This window comes from Medicago sativa, chromosome 2, assembly GCF_051527215.1.
Source record: "Medicago sativa cultivar Bolivia chromosome 2, Bolivia_mono, whole genome shotgun sequence".
In the NCBI taxonomy this organism is placed as follows: Eukaryota; Viridiplantae; Streptophyta; class Magnoliopsida; order Fabales; family Fabaceae; genus Medicago; species Medicago sativa.
Genome location: NC_140750.1, coordinates 17,882,718 through 17,908,976, shown reverse-complemented (window position 1 = coordinate 17,908,976; position 26,259 = coordinate 17,882,718). Strand labels below are relative to the sequence as shown.

Genomic DNA, 26,259 nt, shown 5'->3' with positions numbered 1-26,259 from the left:
AAAAAATCTAGATCTTTGCTCAAAAAAAAAAAATCTAGATCAGAACGTCGATTGATATGATTTCTTGCTAAAATTGTTTTACCGATTGGTCGGGTCTTAATAACAATGGTACACAATTGTCGTAAAAATAAAATAAAATGATATGCATGCAACCAAATTTATGAATCAAAGCATCATAGAAAACAACAGAGAAATAAAAATTGCAAAAATGAAATAGATAAAATATAAAATAGGCAATATGAATTAAAACGTATTGACACAATGTCAATTCTCATCGGTACATTATATTATATAGAGTCTCACATAACATACAACATATTTATTTATTATAATTGCAAATTCTCCAAAGCTTGAATCAATTTATGTATGCATTGCACGAACAACCTACAAAGTAAAATATAAAAACATTTAGATTTGTTAAAAAAAGACAATAAAAGATGAAGAGAATTTTAAACTATACCATTTCTGATGTTAAGGATCACGACAATATTTCTGTTTTGACAGACACCGAGCATCGACTTTTACAAACTTTCATGCAATCATCAAATGTAAGTCTTTTTTGGCTGGAACATATTACCGTACACTTTAAATCACAAGGTGGTCCTTTTGCTCCTTCTAGGTTAATTGGAGGAAACTCTTGAGATGAAGTGATGCATTCAACTTGAGTTACAACTAACATAATACTAACTAACATCATCACAACACATTTTTTTACCATGCTTATCAATCTCTATTAAAATGATTATTTTGTGATGTTTTTGGTCTTGCAAAAGACCTTTTTTATAGCCATAAAAAGTGGTCAGATATAAAATGTCGAAGTATATATGTCAAATTATTAAATGATGATTAAGGAAAAGATATGATGATTAATTTTCAAATAAAAAATGTCAAAGTATATGGTCAAATTATTATATAGTAATAGTCTATAAAAGAAAATAATATCATTAAATGAAATCGAAGGAATTAAATTTCAATATTTTAGAATTCAATATCTATTAAGGTAGAGTAACTCTTATATGGACACAACCCCGAATAAAAAATATTCAGGCACACTCACATCAAATAAAAAAGTAAAATTAAATGATGTAAGTAAATTATTTTTTATTCTTATTTTTATCATTTAATGTGGGTGTGTCAAAGTGTTTTTTATTTGGGGTTGTGAATACAACTAGCTAATACAATGAATGATTGGATACTAGCCTAAATTGTGGTTGCCCTAACAAGTCTATTGACAATCTCATTAACTTGTCTCCTCTTAGACACAACCTTCAAATTTATACACACTAACAGAATCACATACTAGTATCAAATGCATTTTTCTCTCTTATAAGAGCAACTTTTTTATTTTATTTTTTTTGGTACAAATGAGAGAAACTTTAGTCATTGATATACTATGCCTACATATTTTATAAATGATGGCAACTATAAAAAAAAAACTAGAACAATGACCCGTGCTGACGCACGGGCCTTATTTTCATGAAGAATAAGTCATAATAAATTTAACAATAAGCCGTAAAACATAAAGAATACAAAATTTATGATACATTCCAAGCCATGAATCATAGAAATAGTAGAACTTTAATTCTGTTAAATAATAGAAAGTACACAACCTAGGGAAAATTGTCAGGCATAAATAGTTAACAATGAAGAATATTAATTTCGGTCAATCCTTCCAAGTACACAATTTAGGATACATTGCGAAAAACTTCGTGATAAACTACATTAGAAGTTTTTTTTTTGAATCGGCAAATATTATTAACCAACAAGCCCGTGCAAGAAGCACTAATAAGCACTACATTAGAAGTTACATCAGTGTCTTCACCATCATCATCAGATATTAATATCTTCAAACATTCTTTTGAAGTAACCCTTGACAAAATAATGTGTTAACGGGAGTAACATTAGAATGAAAGAAAGAAATCACAACAATATGAACATTTAAATAATGTGTATATCAGTACTTAATAAGCAACATGTTTTGCAAATAGCTTTAATAATTGCATCAACATGATGCTTTAATTGTGTTAAACTTAAGTGATGTGTCATGAATCAGATGTAACTATTGTGTTAGTTTAATCACTTGAGACATGCCTGGTGAATATATGAGATGTATACTAATCCAGAATTCATGTGTATCAATTCAATATAGACTACTGAACTAAATAGAATATAAGACCTAAAGCAATTGACACATGAATGACATACATTGATTCATATTATTACTTTTTTTTAACAATAAGATACAATAAGATTAAAGTGACTAATAAGCTTAAAAGGGCTGTCATTGAAACCAACAACAACACTGTCAAGAACGTATGCACATCCTTCTGTCACCATTTTCTGGAATTTGGACACCAAATCTCTTCGTACAGTTGCCTGCATCCGACCACACCTAGAAAAAACAAAAAAAAAACAAATTAAAGCACAGTTAGCAAAAATGCTTATCGCAACAATTCAGAAGTGGTTTCATAACACTTGTAAGGAAACACAAAACCAACCTTGTCATCAACCAAGAGGATGTTCATGAAAGTGATGTCGTTAGGATCCTTCTTAGATGGTATACACCATACATGAGCGACGCGCACTTTCATCTTGAGATCTCTATTCCCATCAGTTACAGCTGATGAGTCTATATTTAGTCTATTTTTATATATTATTCAGTATCGTTTTATTTAGATTTAGTTTTATTTTATTTTAATATTATTTCCTTTTTGAATCTTTTACTTCAAATTGCATTTTATTTTATTTCAGGAACGAATATATGGTGGAAGGTGTCTTGGAGCAAAAGAAAGAGGACTGGAGCAAATACAGTGCAAAAATACGAAGATACGGAGACAAAAAGTGCAAAAATACGAAGATACGGAGACAAAAATATGTCTCCACAAAGTCAGAAGCTTGGCACGGCCCGTGCCACCCTCCAGGAACTCTTTTGCTGCTTTTTCTTTGGGCCCAATTTACTCTGTTGAAGTTTTACTGATTAGCCCTTATAGCTGCTTAGATTTTAAGTCAATTGTAAAGCTATAAATAGAGTAACACTCCATCATAAACATTCATCTTTTGTTCTTGGATTAAAAATTCACTTTTACTTTATTTTATATTCTTCTTCTTCTCCTTCTTCTCTATGTCTACAATGAACGTTAGTGAGTAGACTTCTTCCTGTCTTGGGATTGTTGGATAAGTCTAATGACATAATCCTAATCGAACCAAGCTTTAACCCTAATTTCATGTAACCATAATTTCTAATTTAGATTCACCGTTCTAACATGAATTAACCATTATCAAACTGTAGAAGCGAAAGTGGAGGGTTTGATAATTGTTAATCCATCATCCCAAATATCAATTCATAAAGCAAAAGCAGAGCTTTGATATTGGAACAAGTGAATCTAGACAATAATTGCAAAGGCAGCGAAATAGTCTTTGCAATTATTGAGACATGTGTAGTTTCAATCCTTATAAGCTTCTTCTAGTAATCAAGTCAGCGAAATAGGCTTGGTTACTAAGGGTAAACTCTCACCGGACTTTTATCGGAAAGGTGAGGGGCTAAGGGAAACCGGTCTTTAGAAATTAAGGTGTAAACCATGAAATTAGAAGTTAAAGTCTCGGCTAGTGAAGGATGCGTTATTATGATGAATCAATAATCCCAAGGCTCTTTTATTTTATTATTGTTATTTTCTTATACATAAAAATCCAAACTTTATTTCCAAAACTCTCATCTAATCGTTATTTAAAGTTAATTAAATTCATAACTCCCTAACGGAACGATACTCTCTCTTACTACTATTACTTCGATAGACCGTGCACTTGCGGTTTGGCTCTATCAAGTTTTTGGCGCCGTTGCAGAGGAGTTATTGCAATTTGATTAATTTTTTTTAAGGATTAGACTGAAAAAAAAAATCTTTTCCTTTATTTTATTTTATTTTATTTTATTTTATTTTCTCTTTCTTTATTTCTTTCCTTTTCTATTTCTTCTTTTGTCTTTGACTTCTTGGGAAGATAATAACGATATGGCTAAGGAAAGCTCTCTCAAAGAGTTTGCAATCCCATCTACAAATGAGACATACGATGCTATTGTGTACCCAACGGTTGAGGACAATTTTGAAATAGAACCTGCACTTGTTCACTTAGTGGAGCAAAATCAATTTTTCGGATCACCCACTGAGGATCCGAATTTTCATATTTCAACATTTTTAAGACTCAGTGGAACCGTGAATGCAAACCAAGAGGTCGTAAGGCTGCACTACTTTCCTTTTTCCTTAGGGGGTAGAGCTAGTTCTTGGTTTCATTCATTGGAATTTGGTTCTATCACTTCATGGCATCAAATGAAGCAAGTTTTTCTTGCCCGATTCTTTCCTCAATCTAAAACTGTTCACTTAAGGAAACAAATCATACAATTCACTCAAAAAGATGGAGAATCTCTTTACAATGCATGGGAGAGTTTCAAAGAAATGCTTAGACTTTGTCCCCCATCATGGTTTAGAGAATTGGCTTACTATTCACATTTTTTATAATGGCCTTTTGTGTACCACAAAAATTTATTTTGATGCAGCTGCAGGTGGAGCTCTAATGAATAAGAACTATACGAAGGCATACGCCTTGATTGAAGACATGGCTCAAAATCACTACAAGTGGACCGATGAAAGAGCCATCACTAATTCTTCACCCTCCAAAAAGGAGGCATGTATGTATGAAGTCTCTAACTATGATCACCTTGCCTTTAAGATTGATGCATTAACCCAAAAATTTCAAAAAATAAATGTTAGTGCCATCTCTTCTTCTTCTTTTGCATCTCCTTTTTGTGAAATTTGTGGTGTATTTGGCCATATTGGCATTGATTGCCAACTAGGTAGTGTTGTTAGAAGTCCCGAGCAAGTAAACTATGCTCAATATAATCAAGGGTTTAGAAACAACCAAAATTTTTCTCAAACCCCTCAAAATCTTTTTGGACAACAAACAACACCACACAGTTATGCAAACAACCAAAGAGTCCCTCAAAAATCCAGCTTGGAACTTTTTTTAGAAAATTATTGTATAAATCAATCCAAACAGCTACAAGAGCTTAAAAATCAAACTGAACTTTTGAAGGACTCTCTTGCCAAACATACATCAAAAGAAGACTCCATAGTTACTCACAGTAAGATGCTTGAGACTCAGACTTCTCAAGTGCCCCAACAGGTGGCTACTTCCTCTCAATCCTCCGAAGTCCTCCTAGACCAAACCGAAACCAACCCCAAAAGCCATATAAGTGATATTACTCTTAGGGATGGTAAACAATTAGAGGACCCCGTTGTGAAAATTAAGAACAATGAAGGAGAGATAGGGAGTGATGAGCCTCAAAGTGAGAAAGCCAAAGGAGAGAATGAAAAGCCACTTGTTTCACCATCTCATGTGCATGAAATTTCATTAACACAAGGGTTTGATGAGTCCAAGTTAGATGAGCAGTTTAGAAAATTTATTGAAATACTTCCAAACAAATTGCCACCTAAACTTAAGAATCTAGGAAGCTTTTCCTTACCTTGTGTCATAGGATCTGAAACTATAGAAAAAGCCATGTGTGATTTGGGAGAGAATGTTAGTTTGATGCCATTGTCCCTTTCTGAGAGATTGGGTATAGGATAGATGAACCACTTTCTAATCGTCAAGCTAATGACTCTAAACGAGCGCTTCGTGGGAGGCAACCCATGAATTTTATTGCTTTTATTTTTTGTTTTGTGTTATTTTAATTTGTTTTGTAGGTATTTGTCCAAATATGATGAAAAAAGTGAAGGAAAGTTGAAGCCGTTGACCAGAAACCACAAAAAAAAATCTAAAATTTTTTTTTGCCTCTTTCCAGAAGCTTGGCACGGCCGTGCCAACTTTTCAGCAAAAAAAAAAAATTTGAAAAAAAATTTTATCATTTTTTTTTATTTTTTTCCTTATTTAAACAAAATAACTTCTTTCATCTTTCCTCCATAACTCTCTTCAAACTTCACCAAACCACAATTTCTTCACCAATCTTCATCAATAAAATCAAAAACCTTCCTTAAACCCCATCACTAAACCAACCTTTCCCACACAAAACCTAACCTTAACCCAAACCAAAACAAAGTCAACTAGGTCAATGGCATCCAAGAGGAAAGGTAAGGGGATTGAAGACTCCGGAAGTGGTGCAAGAAGGAATCAACAACCCGCAATCATAGGATCAAATTCAAGGATCCCGAGCAAAGGAATATATATAAATCTCTAATCTCTAGAACTATCTCTACTTGCAGGTACCTTGATGTTAATGCTATGGATAGACTAGGAATAGAGGATAATGTGATTAGGCTGTTGAATAACACAACCCTATGCTTAGGTACCTTGAAAGGTTTATGGCTTGCACCGTATAGAGTTGGAAAGAGGTAGGGAATGATGAGAGCTGTTTATGTTGTGGGCTATGCTTTATAATCGTCATATTAACATTTGCTATTATTTGCTTTTTTATCTTGTTTCAATTGTTAAAAAGAAACCGGATGATAAGGGTGATATAATGGTAGGTGGAATCATCACTTTTATTGCTAGGAAGTTTGAGGTGAGTGTGAATCAATGGATCAAGAGGATAGAGGGAACTATTATCTAGACTTATATACTCTCACTACTTTGTCCTTCCTTAGAACCCATGACCATACTCACAATTACCAATATGAATGGAGAATTATTAGAGCTTATTGTTAGATTATTCTACCTAATCTGGACATAACTAATCCGGGAGATGGTTGGAAAATATGCTTTATGTTTGGTACTAACCCACAGGTACAAAATGATGGTGATGATGGTAGTGATGAAGCGGAGGTAGGTGCAAACTTGCACCATGAACAAGAAGTCGGTGGAATCTATAATGATTGAACGGAGGGCATGGATGCAAACCAAAGTTCAAAGAACAAGCACCGAGCTACAAAGACAAGGTGTTAAGAAACAATGTTAAAAAGGGGCAATCGAATAAATGAAGAAAACAATCAAATGCTCCGAAACATGATGCAACACCTTCACCTCCAAAGTCCACCTTGTGGACCTCAAGAAATTGAGAGTCTCTTCTTCTTCTTCTTCTTCTTCTTCTTCTTCTTCTTCTTCTTCTTTCTTCTTCTTCTTCTTCTTCTTCTTCTTCTTCTTCTCTTCTTCTTCTTCTTCTTCTTCTTCTTCTTCTTCTTCTTCTTCTTCTTCTTCTTCTTCTTCTTCTTCTTCTTCTTCTTTCTTCTTCCTTCTTTCTTCTTCTTCTTCTTCTTCTTCTTCTCTTCTTCTTCTTCTTCTTCTTCTTCTTCTTCTTCTCTTCTTCTTCTTCTTCTTCTTCTTCTTCTTCTTCTTCTTCTCTTCTTCTTCTTCTTCTTCTTCTTCTTCTTCTTCTTCTTCTTCTTCTTCTTCTTCTTCTTTCTTCTTCTTCTTCTTCTTCTTCTTCTTCTTCTTCTTCTCTTCTTCTTCTTCTTCTTCTTCTTCTTCTTCTTCTTCTTCTTCTTCTTCTTCTTCTTCTTCTTCTTCTTCTTCTTCTTCTTCTTCTTCTTCTTCTTCTTCTTCTTCTTTTCTTCTTCTTCTTCTCTTCTTCTTCTTCTTTCTTCTTCTTCTTCTTCTTCTTCTTCTTCTTCTTCTTCTTCTTTCTCTTCTTCTTCTTCTTCTTTTCTTCTTTCTCTTCTTCTTCTTCTTCTTCTTCTTCTTCTTCTTCTTCTTCTTCTTCTCTTCTTCTTCTTCTTCTCTTCTTCTCTTCTTCTTCTTCTCTTTCTTCTTCTTCTTCTTTCTTCTTCTTCTTTCTTCTTCCGTCTTCTTCTTCTTCTTCTTCTTCCTTCTTCTTCTTCTTCTTCTTCTTCTTCTTCTTCTTCTTCTTCTTCTTCTTCTTCTTTCTTCTTCTTCTTCTTCTTCTTCTTTTCTTCTTCTTCTTCTTCTTCTTCTTCTTCTTCTTCTTTCTTCTTCTTCTTCTTCTTCTTCTTCTTCTCTTCTTCTCTTTCTTCTCTTTCTTTCTCTTTCTTTCTTTCTTTCTCTCTCTCTCTTCCTTCTCTCTTCTCTCTCTCTCTCTGCCATGTTTTACCAAATCATGGGCATAAAGTTTTTGTTTGCCATCTCTTAAAAAGTGTTTCTTGTACAGAAGGTAAATTTCTGTGTTTTGTGTGTTCTTGTTATACACATCATGTTTGATGTGTAGGAAAATTTCAAGGTTTCAATGAGAAAAGCACCATTGCAATCTTTGCTAAGTGTGGCCGAGTAGGTATTTTAAGGAGCATAATGCCGATCTTTAGTTGTTAACTTAGACCCTTAAAAGTCTTGCAGTAAAAGTAATATAAGTTTGTGTGGGAAAATAGACCAATTTGTGCTTTATTGTTACATTCTCTTAATTGTTAAAATAATGGCATGAGAATGATGACACCAACATGTGGGGGAAAAGATAATCCCTAACTTCCTAATTGTGGTGGTGACTCCCTAATTTGAACTTAAGTTCCAAATCCCTCAAATGTGGAAAATAAATTCATCAATCTTAGGGGGAAAGGACAATTACATCCAAAAAGACTTCCTACGCGGAGATGAAATTTTGCAGCACTGCTTAGGGTGATTTGAATCAAGGGGGAAAGGACAATTACATCCAAAAAGACTTCCTATGAGGATAGATAGTCCCTAAGCACCTGCAGCCTCTTTGTGCTTAAATTGTTAAATTTAATTTTAACCAAATTCCCATCACTCTTATATGAAATGAAGAAAGAACTTTTCTCGGTTACTTTAGCATTAAGGATAGAACCTGTTCCTCATAATATCTGTCTTATACAGGAGCAAGAAAAGGGTTGGACTGCACACACACACACACACACACACTCATTTAAGACTTGTTGTTGGGTTGAATAAGTTCACAAGAAGTACTTGAAGTCATGATTAGTGTACTTGAAACAAAACCTTAGGAGAGACTTCTGTTTTTAATTATGTTGCCATGTTTAATCTTTCTTGTTGCTTCTATGTCTATTGCCTTTTGCTTGAGGACAAGCAAAGATTCAAGTGTGGGGGAGTTTGATGAGTCTATATTTAGTCTATTTTTATGTATTATTTAGTATCGTTTTATTTAGATTTAGTTTTATTTTATTTTAATATTATTTCCTTTTTGAATCTTTTACTTCAAATTGCATTTTATTTTATTTCAGGAACGAATATATGGTGGGAGGTGTCTTGGAGCAAAAGAAAGAGGACTGGAGCAAATACAGTGCAAAAATACGAAGATACGGAGACAAAAATATGTCTCCACAAAGTCAGAAGCTTGGCACGGCCCGTGCCAACATGTGGCACAGCCGTGCCACCTTCCAGGAATTCTTTTGCTGCTTTTTCTTTGGGCCCAAGTTACTCTGTTGAAGTTTTACTGATTAGCCCTTATAGTTGCTTAGATTTTAAGCCAATTGTAAAGCTATAAATAGAGTAGCACTCCATCATAAACATTCATCTTTTGTTCTTGGAATAAAAATTCACTTTTACTTTATTTTATATTCTTCTTCTTCTCCTTCTTCTCTATGTCTACAATGAACGTTAGTTAGTAGACTTCTTCCTGTCTTGGGATTGTTGGATAAGTCTAATGACATAATCCTAATCGAACCAAGCTTTAACCCTAATTTCATGTAACCATAATTTCTAATTTAGATTCACCGTTCTAACATGAATTAACCATTATCAAACTGTAGAAGCGAAAGTGGAGGGTTTGATAATTGTTAATCCATCATCCCAAATATCAATTGATAAAGCGAAAGCGGAGCTCTGATATTGGAACAAGTTAATCTAGACAATAATTGCAAAGGCAGGGAAATAGTCTTTGCAATTATTGAGACATGTGTAGTTTCAATTCTTATAAGCTTCTTCTAGTAATCAAGTAAGCGAAATAGGCTTGGTTACTAGGGGTAAACTCTCACCAGACTTTTATCGGAAAGGTGAGAGGCTAAGGGAAACCGGTCTTTAGAAATTAAGGTGTAAACCATGAAATTAGAAGTTAAAGTCTCGGCTAGTGAAGGATGCGTTATTATGATGAATCAATAATCCCAAGGCTCTTTTATTTTATTATTGTTATTTTCTTATACATAAAAATCCAAACTATATTTCCAAAACTCTCATCTAATCGTTATTTAAAGTTAATTAAATTCATAACTCCATAGCAGAACGATACTCTCTCTTACTACTATTACTTCGATAGACCGTGCACTTGCGGTTTGGCTCTATCAACAGCCAAAAGGTTTGTGTAAGCGTTGGCCATAGCTGCAGCAGACAAAAGCAATATACTATTTCTTAATCTATGGAATGTTGCAATTGAGAATTCAGAAACATAAGTTATTACTTATAGGAAATCAGCCACAACAATCACGTAAAAATGAGGAGCAATCAATAAATACAGGTTTCCAGAATTTGTAATGTTAACTTTGCATAATCAATGAAAATTGAAGGTGGTAGCATCAGTGGCGCATCAGAAGGGGAATGTGGAATGCATTATTTCATGAAACAGATTTCGATGCACACAATGAAAATGTGTTATAGTGGCTTACAAAATATCTCTTATGGTGGGAGAATTATTTCTAACGATAAGTTAAAGAAAAATTAGGTACGTTGGAAATTTCCTCAAGAATTATGTTAGGATTAAATACGTTGAGTTAAATGATAGTTCCATTTAAATCATGGTCCCATCGAAAAAAAAAGAAAATTGTGTTACAATGCAAAGCCAATAATTCTCACGGCGGTATATTTATTTTTAACGTTAACCATTATGAAAAATTATTTGCTCTTAAATTTAATTTGAACACGGTGGTGTTGTTTTTTTATTATGCTATCTTGTGGCCTTTTTTTTTCTAAAGAAATTTTAAACCTTGTGGTTTTAATACTATTTAATGTACAATTGATTGGTTCTAATACTAAAGAAATTGTGTTATAAAGCTAATAAATATACAATTGATTGTGTGTTATTTTATTTTCATTATACAATTTTCTATGTTATTTATTCACATTTCAAATTTGGGATGACAATTACTCCCTCCGGTTGACTTTTTAAATACATTGTATAATGTATGTATCTAGTCAAGAATGAGGTAGATAAAATAGTCACAAGGAAGGGGGGTTTGAATTGTGACCCTTTAAAAATTAACCTGTAACTTAAAAAATAATTCTCAAGTGGAAACTTGGAAAGATTAAGTTAATAGCAGACTTCAGAACGTTCTGATGTCTGAGTGCCAAAAACAGTTTTAACAAAGTAGCTGTGTTTGTGTTTGTAGTAAGTAAAGAGTATAAGGAAGAAGAAAAGAACACACATAGATTTATAGTAGTTCACCCAATGTGGGTTAGTCCACTCCTCACAGTTTTTGTGAGATTTTCCACTATGATGCTTGAGATAACCTCTCAAATCCTGCACCTTACAATATGTGTTCACCTGAACACTTACAATCATGTATTCTCTAAGCCTCAAAAGGCTTGCACCTTGTTGCTAAGTTAACCACTTAGACTTTTACAACTCTTGCTCAAGCTAACACTTTAGTACCCCTAAAGCTAGATGAGACTTTGTTACAATTTGTATGGAAGTTTGAATGTTTGTGAATCAGACAAACAGAAGAAGAGAAGAAGGAAGAAGTTATCTATGGAAGAGATAACAGAGAGAGAGAGAGAGAGAATTGATTTACAATATAAAGAAGGTAAAAAAAAAGCCTTCAGTGATGATCAATTGAATTGCAAGAGCTTCAAACAAACTTAAGTTGTTTTCTTGTATGCTTTGCAATGGTGCAAGTAATGCTGAGCCTTTGATCTGTATTTATAGAGTCTTTGGGCTCATATAGCCGTTGTAAGGTGTCCAATGGTGTTATGCCATGTGTCTTGGGCCCCACAAGCATTTACTTGAAATTCTGGGTGAACATTCTGACTATCAGAATGTTGTTGTGTTCCTAGGATGAACATCAGAATGTTGCTGTGTTCTTCATCAGAATGTTTGATATTCATGATGTTCTTCATCTAGGTTCATCAATGATGAATGTTTGATGAATTTCTGGGCTTGTCCAGTACATGACATGAGATTTGTTGGGTTTTATCCATCAAAAAGTAGCTTCTCCATATGCATCAAAAGTTGCTGGAAAAGGTGGGATAAAGTTGAACCAAATCTGTCTTGGATTTTGTACAGGAGAGAGAGAGGATAGTGGATCTGCAGCTTCAGGCCCATGATTCAAAGAAATCTGCTTGATTACAGTTCAGAGGACATGTTATCTCTGATGCAAGATCTCTTTTGCTTTGCTTGCTAACTTTTCACCAACTACACTGTTCATGGTTGGAAGCATGCGTAGACATGAACATTCTGACCATCAGAATGTTCTATTTGTTCTTACTTTAGGATGATTTGTAAGACTAGCTTTTAATGTAATCAATCCTAATAGTAAGGACATAACTGAAGTGCAGTGAATGCAACATCTAGGATTAAATTCTCATTGGAATATTCCTAGTACTTTAATGTTCATAGTCTTAGATGAACATTAAAGGTCATTTTGACATAAATCCTTGTGCATGCCTTTATTTATTGATAGATCCATGCAGATGTACTTTTCTGAACCTTTTATTCATGTCAAGTGTACTTGCATGTTCTCCACGTTCTTGATGAATCTGGGCTTGCTTAAGAACACCCTTCTGGGCTTTCATCAGAACGTTCTGATCAACTCACTGATCAACATTCAGAACTAACTTTCTGAACTTCAGACTTAGTTCATTTATTCAATGTCCTTTGATTTCATGTTTCTTGGTATGAATTAAATCTTGTTCCTGTCTTAGTAAAAACACTCAAGAGCACAAGTTAAATACCAAGGAATTAATCAAAGTCCATTTAATCCTTAATCATTAAAGTTTATTATCTTTAAAATTAATTAGGGATTTTGCCTCAACAAAGAACCTAAACCAAATACATAAATTATTTAATGTATCTAAAAAGTAAATTGTCTCTTGTAGATAGGAGCGGAGGGAGTAATATGCAATCGTGTGTTATTCTATTTCAAAAATTAAATTAATATGCAATCGTCTTATAAATGAAATTTTTCAACCGTGTGTTTTTATAGTTAATAAATATACAGTGTGTGTTATTTTATTTCCATTATACAATTTTGTACGTAATTCACGGGTTTAATTTTCAAGCTCGTGTTTTTTTTTCTTCGTTTTAATAGTATCGTGTGCTATACTATTTTCAATGTACCTAATTCACATTTCAAATTTGGGATGGCAATTAATATGCAATCGTGTGTTATTTTTATAGACTAAAATTAAAATAATATGCAATCGTGTAATAAATGGCAGTTAAAATTTCCTGCAATGAAATAAAATAATATGCAATCGTGTTATAATGGCATGTATTAAGGGTGAGGAGGTCAAACCTACACATAAATGTGTTATTATGGCTTGTATTAAGGGTGAGGTGGTCAAACCTACACATAAATGCTTGAGAAAGAGCGGGAAAAATCTAGGTTAGTTTTAGGGTTAAGGTTAGCTTGACCTGACAAGCTTTAGTAAGTAAGAAACCTACACATAAATGTGTTATTATGGCCTGTATTAAGGGTGAGGAGGTCAAACCTACACATAAATGCTTGAGAAAGAGCGGGAAAAATCTAGGTTAGTTTTAGGGTTAGGGTTAGCTTGACCTGACAAGCTTTAGTAAGTAAGACTAGCAGTGGAGCATGACATGATAAAGGGTGAACTAAAACTTAATCTACTTCATCAACTATAAAACCAAGCTAAAACAAAATCTAAATCATTGATACAAAAATCACAAGCATTAAATTTATTATTTTATGTCATTAATTTTTGTATTATTTTTTATTTCATTGAAAATGTAGTTTTTATGTATTACTGCTATGTATTTTGTATCATTTTTTATTTTATATATTTTTTATTATTTACAATTTGGTTAGGTAAAATTTATCAAAATAATTTTGAGCAAGGTTAATAATTAATATTTTTATGCATTTTAATCAATTTAGTTAAATTAACATCAAAGTCTCCTTCTCCCACCAAATTTAGTTTTACCCTCCTGTCATTTCTTAAGATGGGAGAGGAAACAAACCTTACCTTACTCTGCTTCCCCCTCCATCTTTTTCCACTAGAGATTTACCTTTAGGTATCTAATAATTTGTCGTAATAAGTATTATGTTAATGTAATATGAAAATATTGATCAATTAATTAATTGTGTTGCATTATTGAGAATTTGTATGTCTTTTTACATTTATTTTATTTTTTGCATTTTCAATTATGTCATCATAATAATATATGCCACTATTGTTTGTTTTGATAATCGGGTCAAAACATGTTTTGGATTGTATAATTCCAAAATCACTATAAAGGAGTTCCGGTTATATAATCTGAGCAAATGGTGTATTAGAAAGAAGAAGAAAAAATAAGGTGCATAAAAAGAGTATAGACTGGAAAAAAAAAATAGACCTCTATTTGTTCTAAAATATGATTTTATTCCATCTATTTCTAAATTTTGATTTCGATGCCCCGTTCCACACAAGGTTGTAATTTTGTTCCCTATTCAGATTTTTAACTCAAAGAACGTATATATTTAGGCTTAAAAGTGGTGATTCTTGGCATTTATTTTGAATTTGAAGATAAAATACATAAAACTATCATTATTGAGACCGACAATCACATTTTTGAGTAAAAAAAAATGCAAGTGAGGACCAAAACTGCAATCGTGTGTGAAAATTGGGAATCAAAAGCTCGAATTTGGAATTTGGAGGGAGTAAAATCTTGTTTCAAATAAAATAAGAGAATAAAAAATGCATTTAAATCTTGAAATTTTTATACATGAGAGATGAATCATGTTTGTTTTTGAAATGGTAAACATCACATAATTTAGTTCTTTAATTTATATTTTTTATATTTTTATTTTATTTTAACTTGCTCATATGAACTTAAAATAAAAATAGAAAATCAAAACAACTTTAAAATTTTTTATATATTTTTTTAAAAAAATCAAAACAAAATTAAAATATGAACTGTTTGATTTTGATCAGACAAACTTTAAACATCTGATTGTGGCTTAATTGTACCTAAGTTGATTTGATCCTTCCAATTTCAAAGAACAAAGTTGTGATTCATTATTTATATGTTCTCAATCCCAAGGTATCATATTTGGTTCTTTTTTGAACAATTAAATTCAATCAAATTAATTTTTTTTCTCTTCAAACCACACCCTCCAATAATATTATATTTTAAGGATGCACATCCACATATATACATCCAATTCCAAACCTTCACATCGATTAGACTTTAATACAACTTCAATATTTACTATAGAGTAATGATATTTTGACATCCATTTGATGACAACTTTGTTGACAACCTTGTTTTTCTCACTTCTTATTGGTCAAAAACAATGGAGAGAGAAAAAGGAAGAGAGAGGATAACAACATCATGTGAGTATGAGAGAGAAAGTTGTCAAAAAGTGGGTGTCAAATATCATTTCTCATTTACTATATGGGTCTCGATTCCAATTTTCACATTGACATGTTAAATGTGCTTAAATATTTCTTTTAAAAACTAGCTCATAATTATGAAGGTGTCCAACCACATCCAACACCTCGCAAACCTTGACAATGTGACAATGTGTGATTCATATACAACTTTATTAGATTTCTTAAAAAAAAAAATACAACTTTATTAGTGATTACATATTATAAAGAATATATATAACTATTTTGTCAAAAAAAAAAAAGAATATATATAACTTCAATCCTTTTATCCTTAATTACATTACTCAATATCGTTTTATTCGATGATAGAAGTTTGCGTGAAAATTTACATATAAGATTTATATTATATAAGTTTATAATCCAATTAAAAAAATATGCATCGAGTAAAATGATATTGAACGGTGTATCATTAATGTAACATTATATCAGTGTAATTTAATGTCTCCTTATATATATATATATATATATATATATATATATATATATATATATAAACTATTTAGAGTAAGATTTATAATTCAGTCAAAGGAGATTTTAACTAAGAACAAGGCAAGTTGATTTATCAGAGTATCTCTAACCATTGACATTCTCAGATTCTGATGGAGACTGGGAACCAGATGATAGAATATAATATGAACATTTTACACAGCGAAGTAACACATGGTCTTCAGATGAAGCATATCCCACTTTGCCTTTTGTAGTTGCTGAATTAACTTCAATCAATTATTAAGTCACTTTAAATGGACTTTGGTCTTTAACCAGTACGTACCATGCATTTTCACAACTCCCCATTTGGCTAATGGTAGGACAATCTAAGTGCCATGCGGATTTGTTGGGAATCCGGATCCAATCATATGTTTTGAACTTGATCTTTATTTTGCTAGAGAGAAATCTGCACTTATCAGTCAAATACGTACCTGTCTACTTCAATATAATACAAGCGACTGATGTTCTCATCTACAAACAAATCATAAGAGATTAGTACTTAGTAAGTAATATTAGATAATATTATATGACCATTTTTTTTTAAGCAAATGGAATGCAAACGAAGTTGCATACCGTGATTGATTAAAATAAAAAAATTACATAAAATTGGGGGACATAAACTTTACACAATGAAAATAAAAACAATATAAAACCAACCCAAATGATAACACGGTTCAGCCCATAAGGGTTGCAAAAAACAACAAGGAACATACACGCACAATCAGTATAATCCAGCGAGCCTGCGTACGAGTCCGAAATTAAATTGCAAAAAAAAAAAAGAAGAGCAGTGCATGAATGAACACGAGTAATAGCAAATAGACACAAGTTCATATGAACTTGAACCTTTCACGAAAGGTAATGAATCCGAACGCCAACACGATAGCGAATCCACAAACCAAACCACTTACTAAGACACGAAACAACAAGTTACGCGACCATTTCTAGCTTATCAATCTGAAACCTCCAAGATGCCAACAGACATACCATGCTCTGAAGAGAGACATCAGAGAACATATCTGATTTGAACTTTGAATCTAACACCACCACAAGAGCGACAAATTTGTTACGAATGGAACCAACCCAAATGGGTTTTAAACAAAATTGACCCGTACAAGTTTTTTTGAAGCTGAAACCACCATCCTAACACCACTGAATCTGCTCCAGCTCAGAAAGATAGGAACATATCATGTTTGTACAAAATTACCTGCAACATCAGCGTACCCATCCTCAAACAAGTTGCTTCATCCAGAAACCGCCAACATTGAGAGGCAGCGTCGTTGTCGTGAACCAAGAACAACCCAAAATGAGTTTGACACCCGAGTCCACCAAAACTAGAGTGAAAAAGTGTTTTGCAAGTAATGCGGAGGCAGAGCTCGTCACACCACCATGATTCGCGGCTACATCGGAAAGTGAAGAGTTTGGGTTTGGAGGACGAGGAAGGGTGGTTGATCTGAGTGTAAAAGAGAAGGCAAAGAGTAAAACTTTTAAAGAGAGAAACGAGCTATTAAATTAGATAGATCATTATATGACTAATTCTAATATGATCTACACCTAATATAAGTGGTCCATGGTGGACTAAATGTTCTTTTATTTTTTAATTTGTCTTAAAGTTTAAGATGGAGATGTTGCGTTCGATCTCTTTGTGATCCTAGATCGTTGGCCCGTTGTTGTTTCTAACACTCCTGGAGACTCCAAAACAAGTGGTATTCAAAGATTTGGTTCAGTTTGGTCGGGAGAGAGATCCTGAGGTTTGATCCTTATATTGAATTTGTTTCCTAACATAGTAGTCATGAGAGGTGTTCCGCTGGATGTAACGACAATGCAAGTATAGAATATGAGAAACTCGTACTTAATTATGGGGGATATTGTTGGGTTAGAGAGATAGAGAGTGAGTGGTAATTTTAGATCGACAATAAATGACTTCAATGTTGAATATATAAGAGATGTGATTCATATACCCAATAATACCTTAAGATTTTGTGTTAAAATATGGTGTCTGATCTCTTGGGGGTCTTAGATGTATCATTGACCCATTGTTCTCTCGACGCTCTCCGAGATTCTCAAACAAGTGTATCAAAGACCTAATCCGGTTTGGTGAGAGAGCATGAGTGAATCCTAGTGCAGATAATCCTTTTATCAAAAGTCTTGGTGATGTAGTCAAGAGATGTGTTTTGTTGGTTGTAATGATGGTGCAATTATAGGATGCGGGAGACTACCTCTACAGGGAGATTGTTGGGTTCGAGTCGAGTTTTACATTGACTCTGAATGAGTTCAATGTTGTTTATATAAATGAGGAAAAACATATACCCAATATCTTAAGATTTTGGGTGAAGATGTGATGTTCGATCTCTTGGAGTCATGGATCGCTGCCCCATATTGCTCCCATCACTCTTATCGATTTCCAAACAAGTGTATAAAAACTCTAGTTCGGCTTGGTGATGGATATTATTGAGTTGATTCTAGTATGTTGGATCCTCTTATTGAAAGTCTTATTGATGATGTAGTTAGTAAGCAAGCCGAACTAACACGGCTCGGGGAAAACCCATGCCCATACCCGTGTTTTGAAATCATAGTTAGTAAGCCCAAATGTAGTTAGTAAGCCCGTTACCCGTCCCATACCCGTGTTTTGAAATCGGGGAAAACCCATGCCCATACCCAAACCCAGTCAAAACGGAGAAAACCCGTCAAATTGGGTTTGGTTCGGGCGGGTAACCGCGGGTATGGGTTCTGTTGCCATGCCTATGTTTAGTTGATTGCAAAGTTGGTGCAAATATATGATCCCCGTCAGCGGACCCTTCCCCTTTATCACTCTTATCCTCTCCATGTCCAAAGTCATTAGTCACATGACCGTCCTCTTTATTCCCTTCAGCTGGCTCATACTCAATTTCTTGAATTAAATCAGGTTGTGAAAGTGGGTGGACAACATAAATATGAACTTTGCCATTCATTTGTGCTATATTCATAATCCTCTTTGTATAGTGTCTTTCTCCTCCAAAACCAACTCATTAACATCCTTTGGATCATAATACCACATAGACTCTACTTGAACATTACCCAATTCCTTTAAACTACCCAAAATTTAAAAATAAGACCAAAATTTCAGTTCATAAAACCAACTTAACGCTTTCTCATGATATCAATATGGTAGAACTTATCAAATGCTCCCCCATGGTGTACAACAACCTCAAATCTACTTCCATCATAACCTAAGAATCCTAATAAAGAAACAAGTACAAACTTCAAAACACAGAGACCTCTCGTAACATTAAGCATTATTGCTACTATATACTCCCTCCGTTTCAAAATACATGTCCAAGTCAATCACTTCACACATGCCAATGCACAATTTTGACCGTTAATATCTTTAATTATCTGAAGTAAAAAATTATAAAAATTTAATATTTTGAAAATATTTGTCGAGACAAATCAAACAACATCATACATACTAATATTTGTATTTACACATTAGTTTAAAAGTATGATCAAAGTAAGTCAAGTGAATAGTGCACATTGCAAAAATTGAACATGTATTTTGAAACGTAGGGAGTAATATTCAAGGGAAATGTTAACGAATGCCTACGTGTCACTCTTTAAGAACCATTAATAGTAATTTTTTATGAAAAACTGTGTAATTAATGCTTTGAAATTTGTAACATTTGACTTTTTTAAGGAAGATTTTCTAAATTTGAAATCCTTAAAGAGTGGTCCGGGAACACTCGTTAACAAGACCCAATATTCAATAGCATGGAGAATACAACACTTTTAAGGACAACAATAAAAAAAAGTCAACAACCTATCCGTGTAACAACGATATAATAACATGAAGAATATGATAGTGTAAAACAACATCCAACGAAACCCTAAAGAAGAAGAGTTATGTTATTTGAACTTCTATTTATATGACAACTTTTGAGACAACCAAAATTTTACAAAGAAAATGAGATATTGACACAAAAACCAAAACAATAGAGAGAGAAAGTAAAAACATTATGTGAGTATGAGAGAGAAAATTTTCACAAAAGTTGTTAAAAAATGGTTGTTCAAATATCAATTCTCAAAGAAGAAATAACCTCTTTGGAAGCCCCAAACTAGAAACCAATAAACCCTAAACTAGAAACAACCCCAAAAAAACCCTTATGCTAACCCTTTACGAAAAACACAAAATCAAAATGATCAATAAATATTATAGTTTAAAGGGAAACCTAAATTCTTTGAGTTATTGTTCTCAATTTAACTTATTTTTATTTAAGTTTTTATTTTATTTTGAGAAAACATAAGCTATACACGACTTTTCATAAGTCATCACGAAGAACTAATAAATTATTTCCATAGCTTATACTCAAAAACTTCTGTCAGTTGATAGATTCTCAAATAAATCAATCCAAATATATAGAGTTTTTTCTCTCGAAGAAATCCAAAGATAGTTGATTATACGGTTCTGGACTGGCATGGATAGACCATTCCCTTTGACTGTTTAAATCAAGCCAAGACGGCCATCTCAGCACGTCTTCAGTCAACGATGGACTGATTGTTCAAGTCATGACGGCCAGCTCAGCACGACTCCAGCCAGATTGATTGTTCAAGTCAAGACGGCCAGCTCAGCACGTCTTCAGCCAGCTCAGTACGGATGATCGACGCATCTCGATTCCACGCGCCTGGTACGGATGAGTTGATCTTTAGTTCACGCGCGGCCGTACAGAAAACAGACAACCAATAGAAGGCTCTGGATCACAACTTAATGGGCCTTGAATGATCAGAGAAAGGCCCATTAAACCAACACTATAAAAGGGGAACATTTGGATGTTTGATGGGACAGATTCCAGAGGGTGAAAACAGTGTATCATTCATTTACTTCTTAAAAGTGCTCTTGAGACTCCACCTAGGACGTCTCACTGAACAGCTTACCTATTGTAATTAATTTGTTTACATACGTGAACAGGTTCTTAAAAGTGGTCCACCATGAACCATATATGAAAGTGATGCATGCTAGAATTTAATATTCTATTTAACTTTGGTTGAAATAACTACTTATTATAAGCCACACAAAGTTATTAAGTGGCATGCTTTCCGGCTTGATTTATTAGTTCAATGGCAAAATTTGGTACTATGGTCTACATCAAATATTAGACCATATGCAATGGGTTATTGAATCCCATATTAAATATGTTTAAACCATTGGAGTGTCCTTATTGAATATGACATGGAGGAAAGAGATGGTGAATACATTCAATAAGTTGAATTGTTGTGCGGAAGGACACGTGGCGACGCGAGATTGGACCAAAATGGCACGTGCATGTCACGCGCCGACAGGGAAGGTGTGGTGCAGGGAACACGGTGGGAGAAAGAGAAAGTGATAAAAACAATGACACGTGGCTTGCTACGATTGGCTGCTTGGATTTTTATCTTCTTAATAATTTGGACTCAATTATTTCATTGCAAATATTTTTTTTTACCAAAATTCGTGATTTTTTTTTCTCTATAAATATAGACTTGGATCATTTTATTTGAACACAGAAAAAAATCAAGTTTTTCACTCTCTTAATCTCATTATTAGTCTTTCTTTTAAAGTTTTAGTCTTTGATTAGTGAAATGGATCCCAATAACAATCAATTCAACACCCAAAATTCTTCTGATTACCCATTTAGCTACCAAAATCCCAACAATTATCAACACCCAAATCAATTTCCCAACCAATATCCTCAAAACCCAAATCAATTTCCCAACCAATATCCTCAAAACCCAAATCAATTTCTCAACCAAAATCCTCAAAACATACCTAATTTTGGTTTCGCCTCAAATTTCAATCACCCATCCTCTGTTCCAAACAACTTTCATCCATATTCTAGATTTATGATGGGATATCCATCTCAAACACCCCCATTTAATGGTTATATACCGATGATGAATGAAAATTTTCAGAGTCTTGTTGAATATCCTGAATTTTCATCACAAATAAATCGTGGTGGAATGACAAGAGACAATGAAGTCACTTCAGAGGATACAACTCCTAAGAGCAAGAAAAACCCCCAACCATCATGGAACACTGAACAAAATTTGGTGTTAATTAGTGGGTGGATAAAATATGGAACATCCAGTGTTGTCGGGAGATACCAGACAAGTGAAACATATTGGGGTAAAATTGCTGAGTATTGTAATGACCATTGCTCATTCGATTCTCCACGCGATGTCATTGCATGCCGAAACCGTTTTAATTATATGAGCAAATTAATAAATAAATGGGTTGGTGCTTATGATACCGCTAAGCGTCAGCAAGCAAGCGGTTGGTCGGAAGATGATGTTTTGGCAAAAGCCCAGGAAATATATGCATGTGGGAAGAATGTTCAATTTACTTTAAAGGAAGAATGGCGCGCTCTCCGTGATCAACCACGTTATGGCAGTCAAGTAGGAGGCAGTCAAGTGGGAGGAAATGTTGGCTCAGGTAGTAGTGGATCTAAGAGATCTCACGAGGATTCTGTAGGATCTAGTGCTCGTCCAATGGGAAGGGAGGCAGCTAAAAAAAAGGAAAAAAGAAAAGCAAGGACGCTGGCTTGGAGGAGGTGGAAAAGGAGTGGGTTCAATTCAAAGAAATGAAGGTGCAAGAGATGGAACACTTTAAAGAGTACACCGAAAAAATGGAAAAGTACACCGCAGTGCAACAAGAGAAAAACAGATTGAAGAAAATGGACGTGTACATAAAGTTAAGTTCCCATGAGCATCTCGATGACAGGAAAAAAGATATGTTGGAAAACTTGGAGCGTGAGCTGTTTGGAAATTAATTTCACTAATATTTGTTTGTATTCGGTCAAAATTGTCAGTGTTGTCTAGTCCCCAGTGTTTACTTTAATAATTGTCAGTGTTGTCTAGTCCTCAGTGATAGTCCCTAGTGTTGTCTAGTCCCCCGTGACTTATTTCACAAACTATTTGCTTTAATAATTATGCGTACTATTTGCCCATTACCAACTGTGTGCCCATTCTATGGTCTTCCTCACTATTTGCTTTAATAATTATGCATACTATTTGCCCATTACTAACTGTGTGCCCATTCTATGGTCTTCCTCTACTATCTTCACCATCTCCACTATTTGTCAGTGTTGCTTTAAATAAACCATCACTGACTTTAACTATTATCTCCACTATTTGTCAGTGTTGCTTCATCATTCGTGACTTTAATAATTATACCATCCGTGACTTTAATAATTATACCATCCGTGACTTTAACTATTTGCTTATATATAGAGACTCATACCTACTTCTAATATCACAAATCTCATTCATATCTACTACCAATATCACAAATTGCATTCAGATCTACTTCCAATATCTCAAATTGCATTCATATCTACTTCCAATATCACCAAAAACTATCAATGGATCCTTTTGGTTTTGATATTGAAGCATACTTCCAAAAACGTGATGCTGAAGACACTTATATGGTCAACCGATTTATTCAGCGTCGAAAAAAACTAGAGGAAGGTAGTGGATCAGGTAGTGGATCTGGTAGAAGAAAATATTTAAATAGAGATCATGCAGCAGCTAACCAAAGACTGATTGACGACTACTTTGCCAATGAGCCTACATATGACGATGCAATGTTTCGCCATCGGTTCCGGATGCAAAAACATGTTTTCCTTCAAATCGTTGGAGACCTTTCAAGTAGTGATAACTACTTCACCCAGCGAGTTGATGCCGCCAACAAAGAAGGTATATCACCCTTAGCAAAATGTACCACAACAATGCGAATGTTAGCATATGGTGTGGCAGCAGATGCGATCGATGAATACATCAAAATAGGAGGTACTACAACATTGGAGTGCTTACGTAGATTTTGTAAAGGAATCATACGATTGTATGAGCAAGTGTACTTGAGAGCACCAACCCAAGATGACCTTCAAAGAATACTACATGTTAGTGAAATACGGGGGTTCCCAGGGATGATCGGGAGTATTGACTGCATGCACTGGGAGTGGAAAAATTGTCCTAAAGCATGTGAAGGTCAATTTACTAGGGGGATAAGGGAACCACCACAGTTATTCTTGAAGCATTTGAATCTCATGATCTATGGATCTGGCATGCCTTTTTTTTGGATGTCCAGGAACGTTGAACGATATCAACGTTCTAGACCGATCACCGGTGTTTGATGATGTGGAACAGGGAAAGACTCCAAGGGTGAATTTCTTTGTGAATCAACGTCCCTATAATATGACATACTATCTAGCTGATGGTATCTACCCTTCTTATCCAACTTTCGTCAAATCGATTAGACTTCCTCAAAGTGAACCCGATAAGTTATTTGCAAAACAACAGAAGAGCTGTCGGAAGGACATTGAAGTGCTTGTGGGACATAGCGATTTGGGTATCATCATGAGGTCATGCATCATATTACATAATATGATTGTTGAAGATGAACGAGATACATATGCTCAACGTTGGACCGATTTTGAGCAATATGAGGGAAGTGGATCTAGTACACCGCAACCATACTCGACCGAGGTGTTACCCACCTTTGCAAATCATGTGCGTGCTAGATCCGAGTTGCGTGATCCAAATGTTCATCACGAATTGCAAGCAGATCTCGTGAAGCACATATGGACAAAGTTTGGAATGTTTCGTGATTGAAGATGATTTGTATCGGACTAAATAAATTAGTTGTGTGTTGTGTGTTGTGTACTTGTTTGTTGTCTTGCATTTTAAGCTATTCGTGTCGCGTGCTTAGTTTGTTGTATTGTATTTTAAGTTAAGAAAATAAACATAAATTATTTAAATAAATATTGTTTTTTTAAAAAAATTAATTGTATTATTTTAATTTAATTATAATCGATAATTATAATTTTATGTAATTATAAAAACAAAAATTAAATAAGAATAAGAAATAAAAAGTGGTGGGGTAGGGTGTTGAATGAAAACCATTGGAGTGGTAAAAATTGAATGAGTGTTGAATTCAGAGAGAGAAAATGATGTGGTGTTGCTACTACTTTTTCTGTAGTGGTCTTAAGACCAACATTCTACAGTTTTATATTAGTTTAATTTTTGTTATTTTTAAACGAATTAAAAGGTCAAGTTATACATTTTTGACAAAAACAAAAAAAAAACTTTTGAATTGTGTTCCTCGAGCAAGCGAGTTGAACCTATTGAGTCGAACTGAGCTGTTCGTGAATTCTAAACGAGCCGAATTCGATATTTTTTTTTTGATAAATACAAAAAAAAAAACTTTTGAATTGTGTTCCTCAAGTAAACGAGCTGTTCGTGAATTCTAAACGAGCCGAATTCGATATTTTTTTTTTTGATAAATACAAAAAAAAACTTTTGAATTGTGTTCCTCAAGTAAACGAGTTGAACCTATCGAGCCGAACCGAGTTGTTCGTGAACTTTAAACGAGCCGAACTCGAGTTAAAAAAATGGTTCGTATTGAACTCGAGTCGAGTTTCGAGCCGAACCAATTCTTATCGAGTCGAGTCGTGCTCAGACAAGTTTGACTCGACTCGACTCATTTCCAGCCCTATTGTCCACACATGAATTGGAACTGTTGGAGTGGGATATCGTCATATAGATGCATTCCTTTTTCCTTTGACAAGATATAGATGCATTTCTAAATTTGCCTAGACCATACTTTCAAACGCTTTCTTTTATTATGAAGAAGAAAGGTGTAATTGCTGGATTCCCCAAAACAGTAAATTTGTGGAAACATGGAAATGATTATTTTTAGTAAAGGAAACATGGAAATGATAATGGCCAAATAAAAAGTGCCAAAGGGAGGACACATATCTCGGAAGGGATGGGATGCTAACTCGACATGTCCAAACAAATGAGATAGAGTTAGGTGTTTTTGTTTTGTTTTTCAAGACATCAAAATGGAATATATATTACCATAACAAAAAAAGCTCTTCTCAATACACATCACAAGGACCGAAAACAATAGAAAAACAAAGTAAACACTATGAAACAACGAGAAGGCACTGAAGAGGATTAAGTCAACTATTGCGATAGTCGAACTCGATCATAGGATATGCTGCTTTCAACCATCAAAATGACTATAACTTAACTTTATCGCATAATATTTGTATGTTATTTTCCAAATAATCCACACACAGCTGAACCAAATAATAAGAATATATCTTCAAATGTTCTTAGAGAAACCAACAATAAAAGTAAAATATCAAAAGTGATATGTTAATGTGCCTGGTATGGCTGAATCAAACCCGAGCCAAAGAGAAAGCAAATATCAAAATCTTCCATAAAAACCACATTGAAAGAACAAATGATCAACATCATCATCCATGTCACACCCACTGATACACCGAAGATCATTATGTTGAGTGACTCCTATTCTGA

General features: G+C 34.0%; 1 protein-coding gene, 1 long non-coding RNA gene, 1 other non-coding gene and 1 pseudogene across 3 annotated transcripts; 2 read left to right on the top strand and 2 right to left on the bottom strand.

The window, feature by feature from the left end:
- Nucleotides 1-243: 243 nt before the first annotated feature.
- LOC146945131 (uncharacterized) lies at nucleotides 244-733 on the bottom strand. The gene is made up of 2 exons (XR_015028158.1): nucleotides 461-733; nucleotides 244-384 (listed from the first exon to the last, which is right to left on the bottom strand). It is a non-coding gene; the product is annotated as an uncharacterized LOC146945131 (long non-coding RNA).
- Nucleotides 734-4,366: 3,633 nt separating this feature from the next.
- On the bottom strand, nucleotides 4,367-4,475 carry LOC146945130 (small nucleolar RNA R71). Its single transcript, XR_015029512.1, has one exon. It is a non-coding gene; the product is annotated as a small nucleolar RNA R71 (small nucleolar RNA).
- A 16,983-nt stretch (nucleotides 4,476-21,458) lies between these two features.
- Nucleotides 21,459-22,866, top strand: LOC146945129 (glutathione S-transferase T2-like; annotated as a pseudogene).
- A 431-nt stretch (nucleotides 22,867-23,297) lies between these two features.
- LOC146945128 (uncharacterized) lies at nucleotides 23,298-24,031 on the top strand. The gene is made up of 2 exons (XM_085748030.1): nucleotides 23,298-23,834; nucleotides 23,936-24,031. The coding sequence occupies exons 1-2, from the start codon at nucleotides 23,298-23,300 to the stop codon at nucleotides 24,029-24,031; spliced, it is 633 nt and encodes a 210-aa protein (XP_085604156.1).
- Nucleotides 24,032-26,259: the final 2,228 nt, after the last annotated feature.

Coding starts and splice junctions, on each gene's coding strand:
- LOC146945128 (XM_085748030.1), top strand. CDS start 23,298: ATGGATCCTTTTGGTTTTGATATTGAAGCATACTTCCAAAAACGTGAT. Junction 23,835..23,935: donor ACCTTCAAAGAATACTACAT/GTTAGTGAAATA, acceptor TCAATTTACTAG/GGGGATAAGGGAACCACCAC.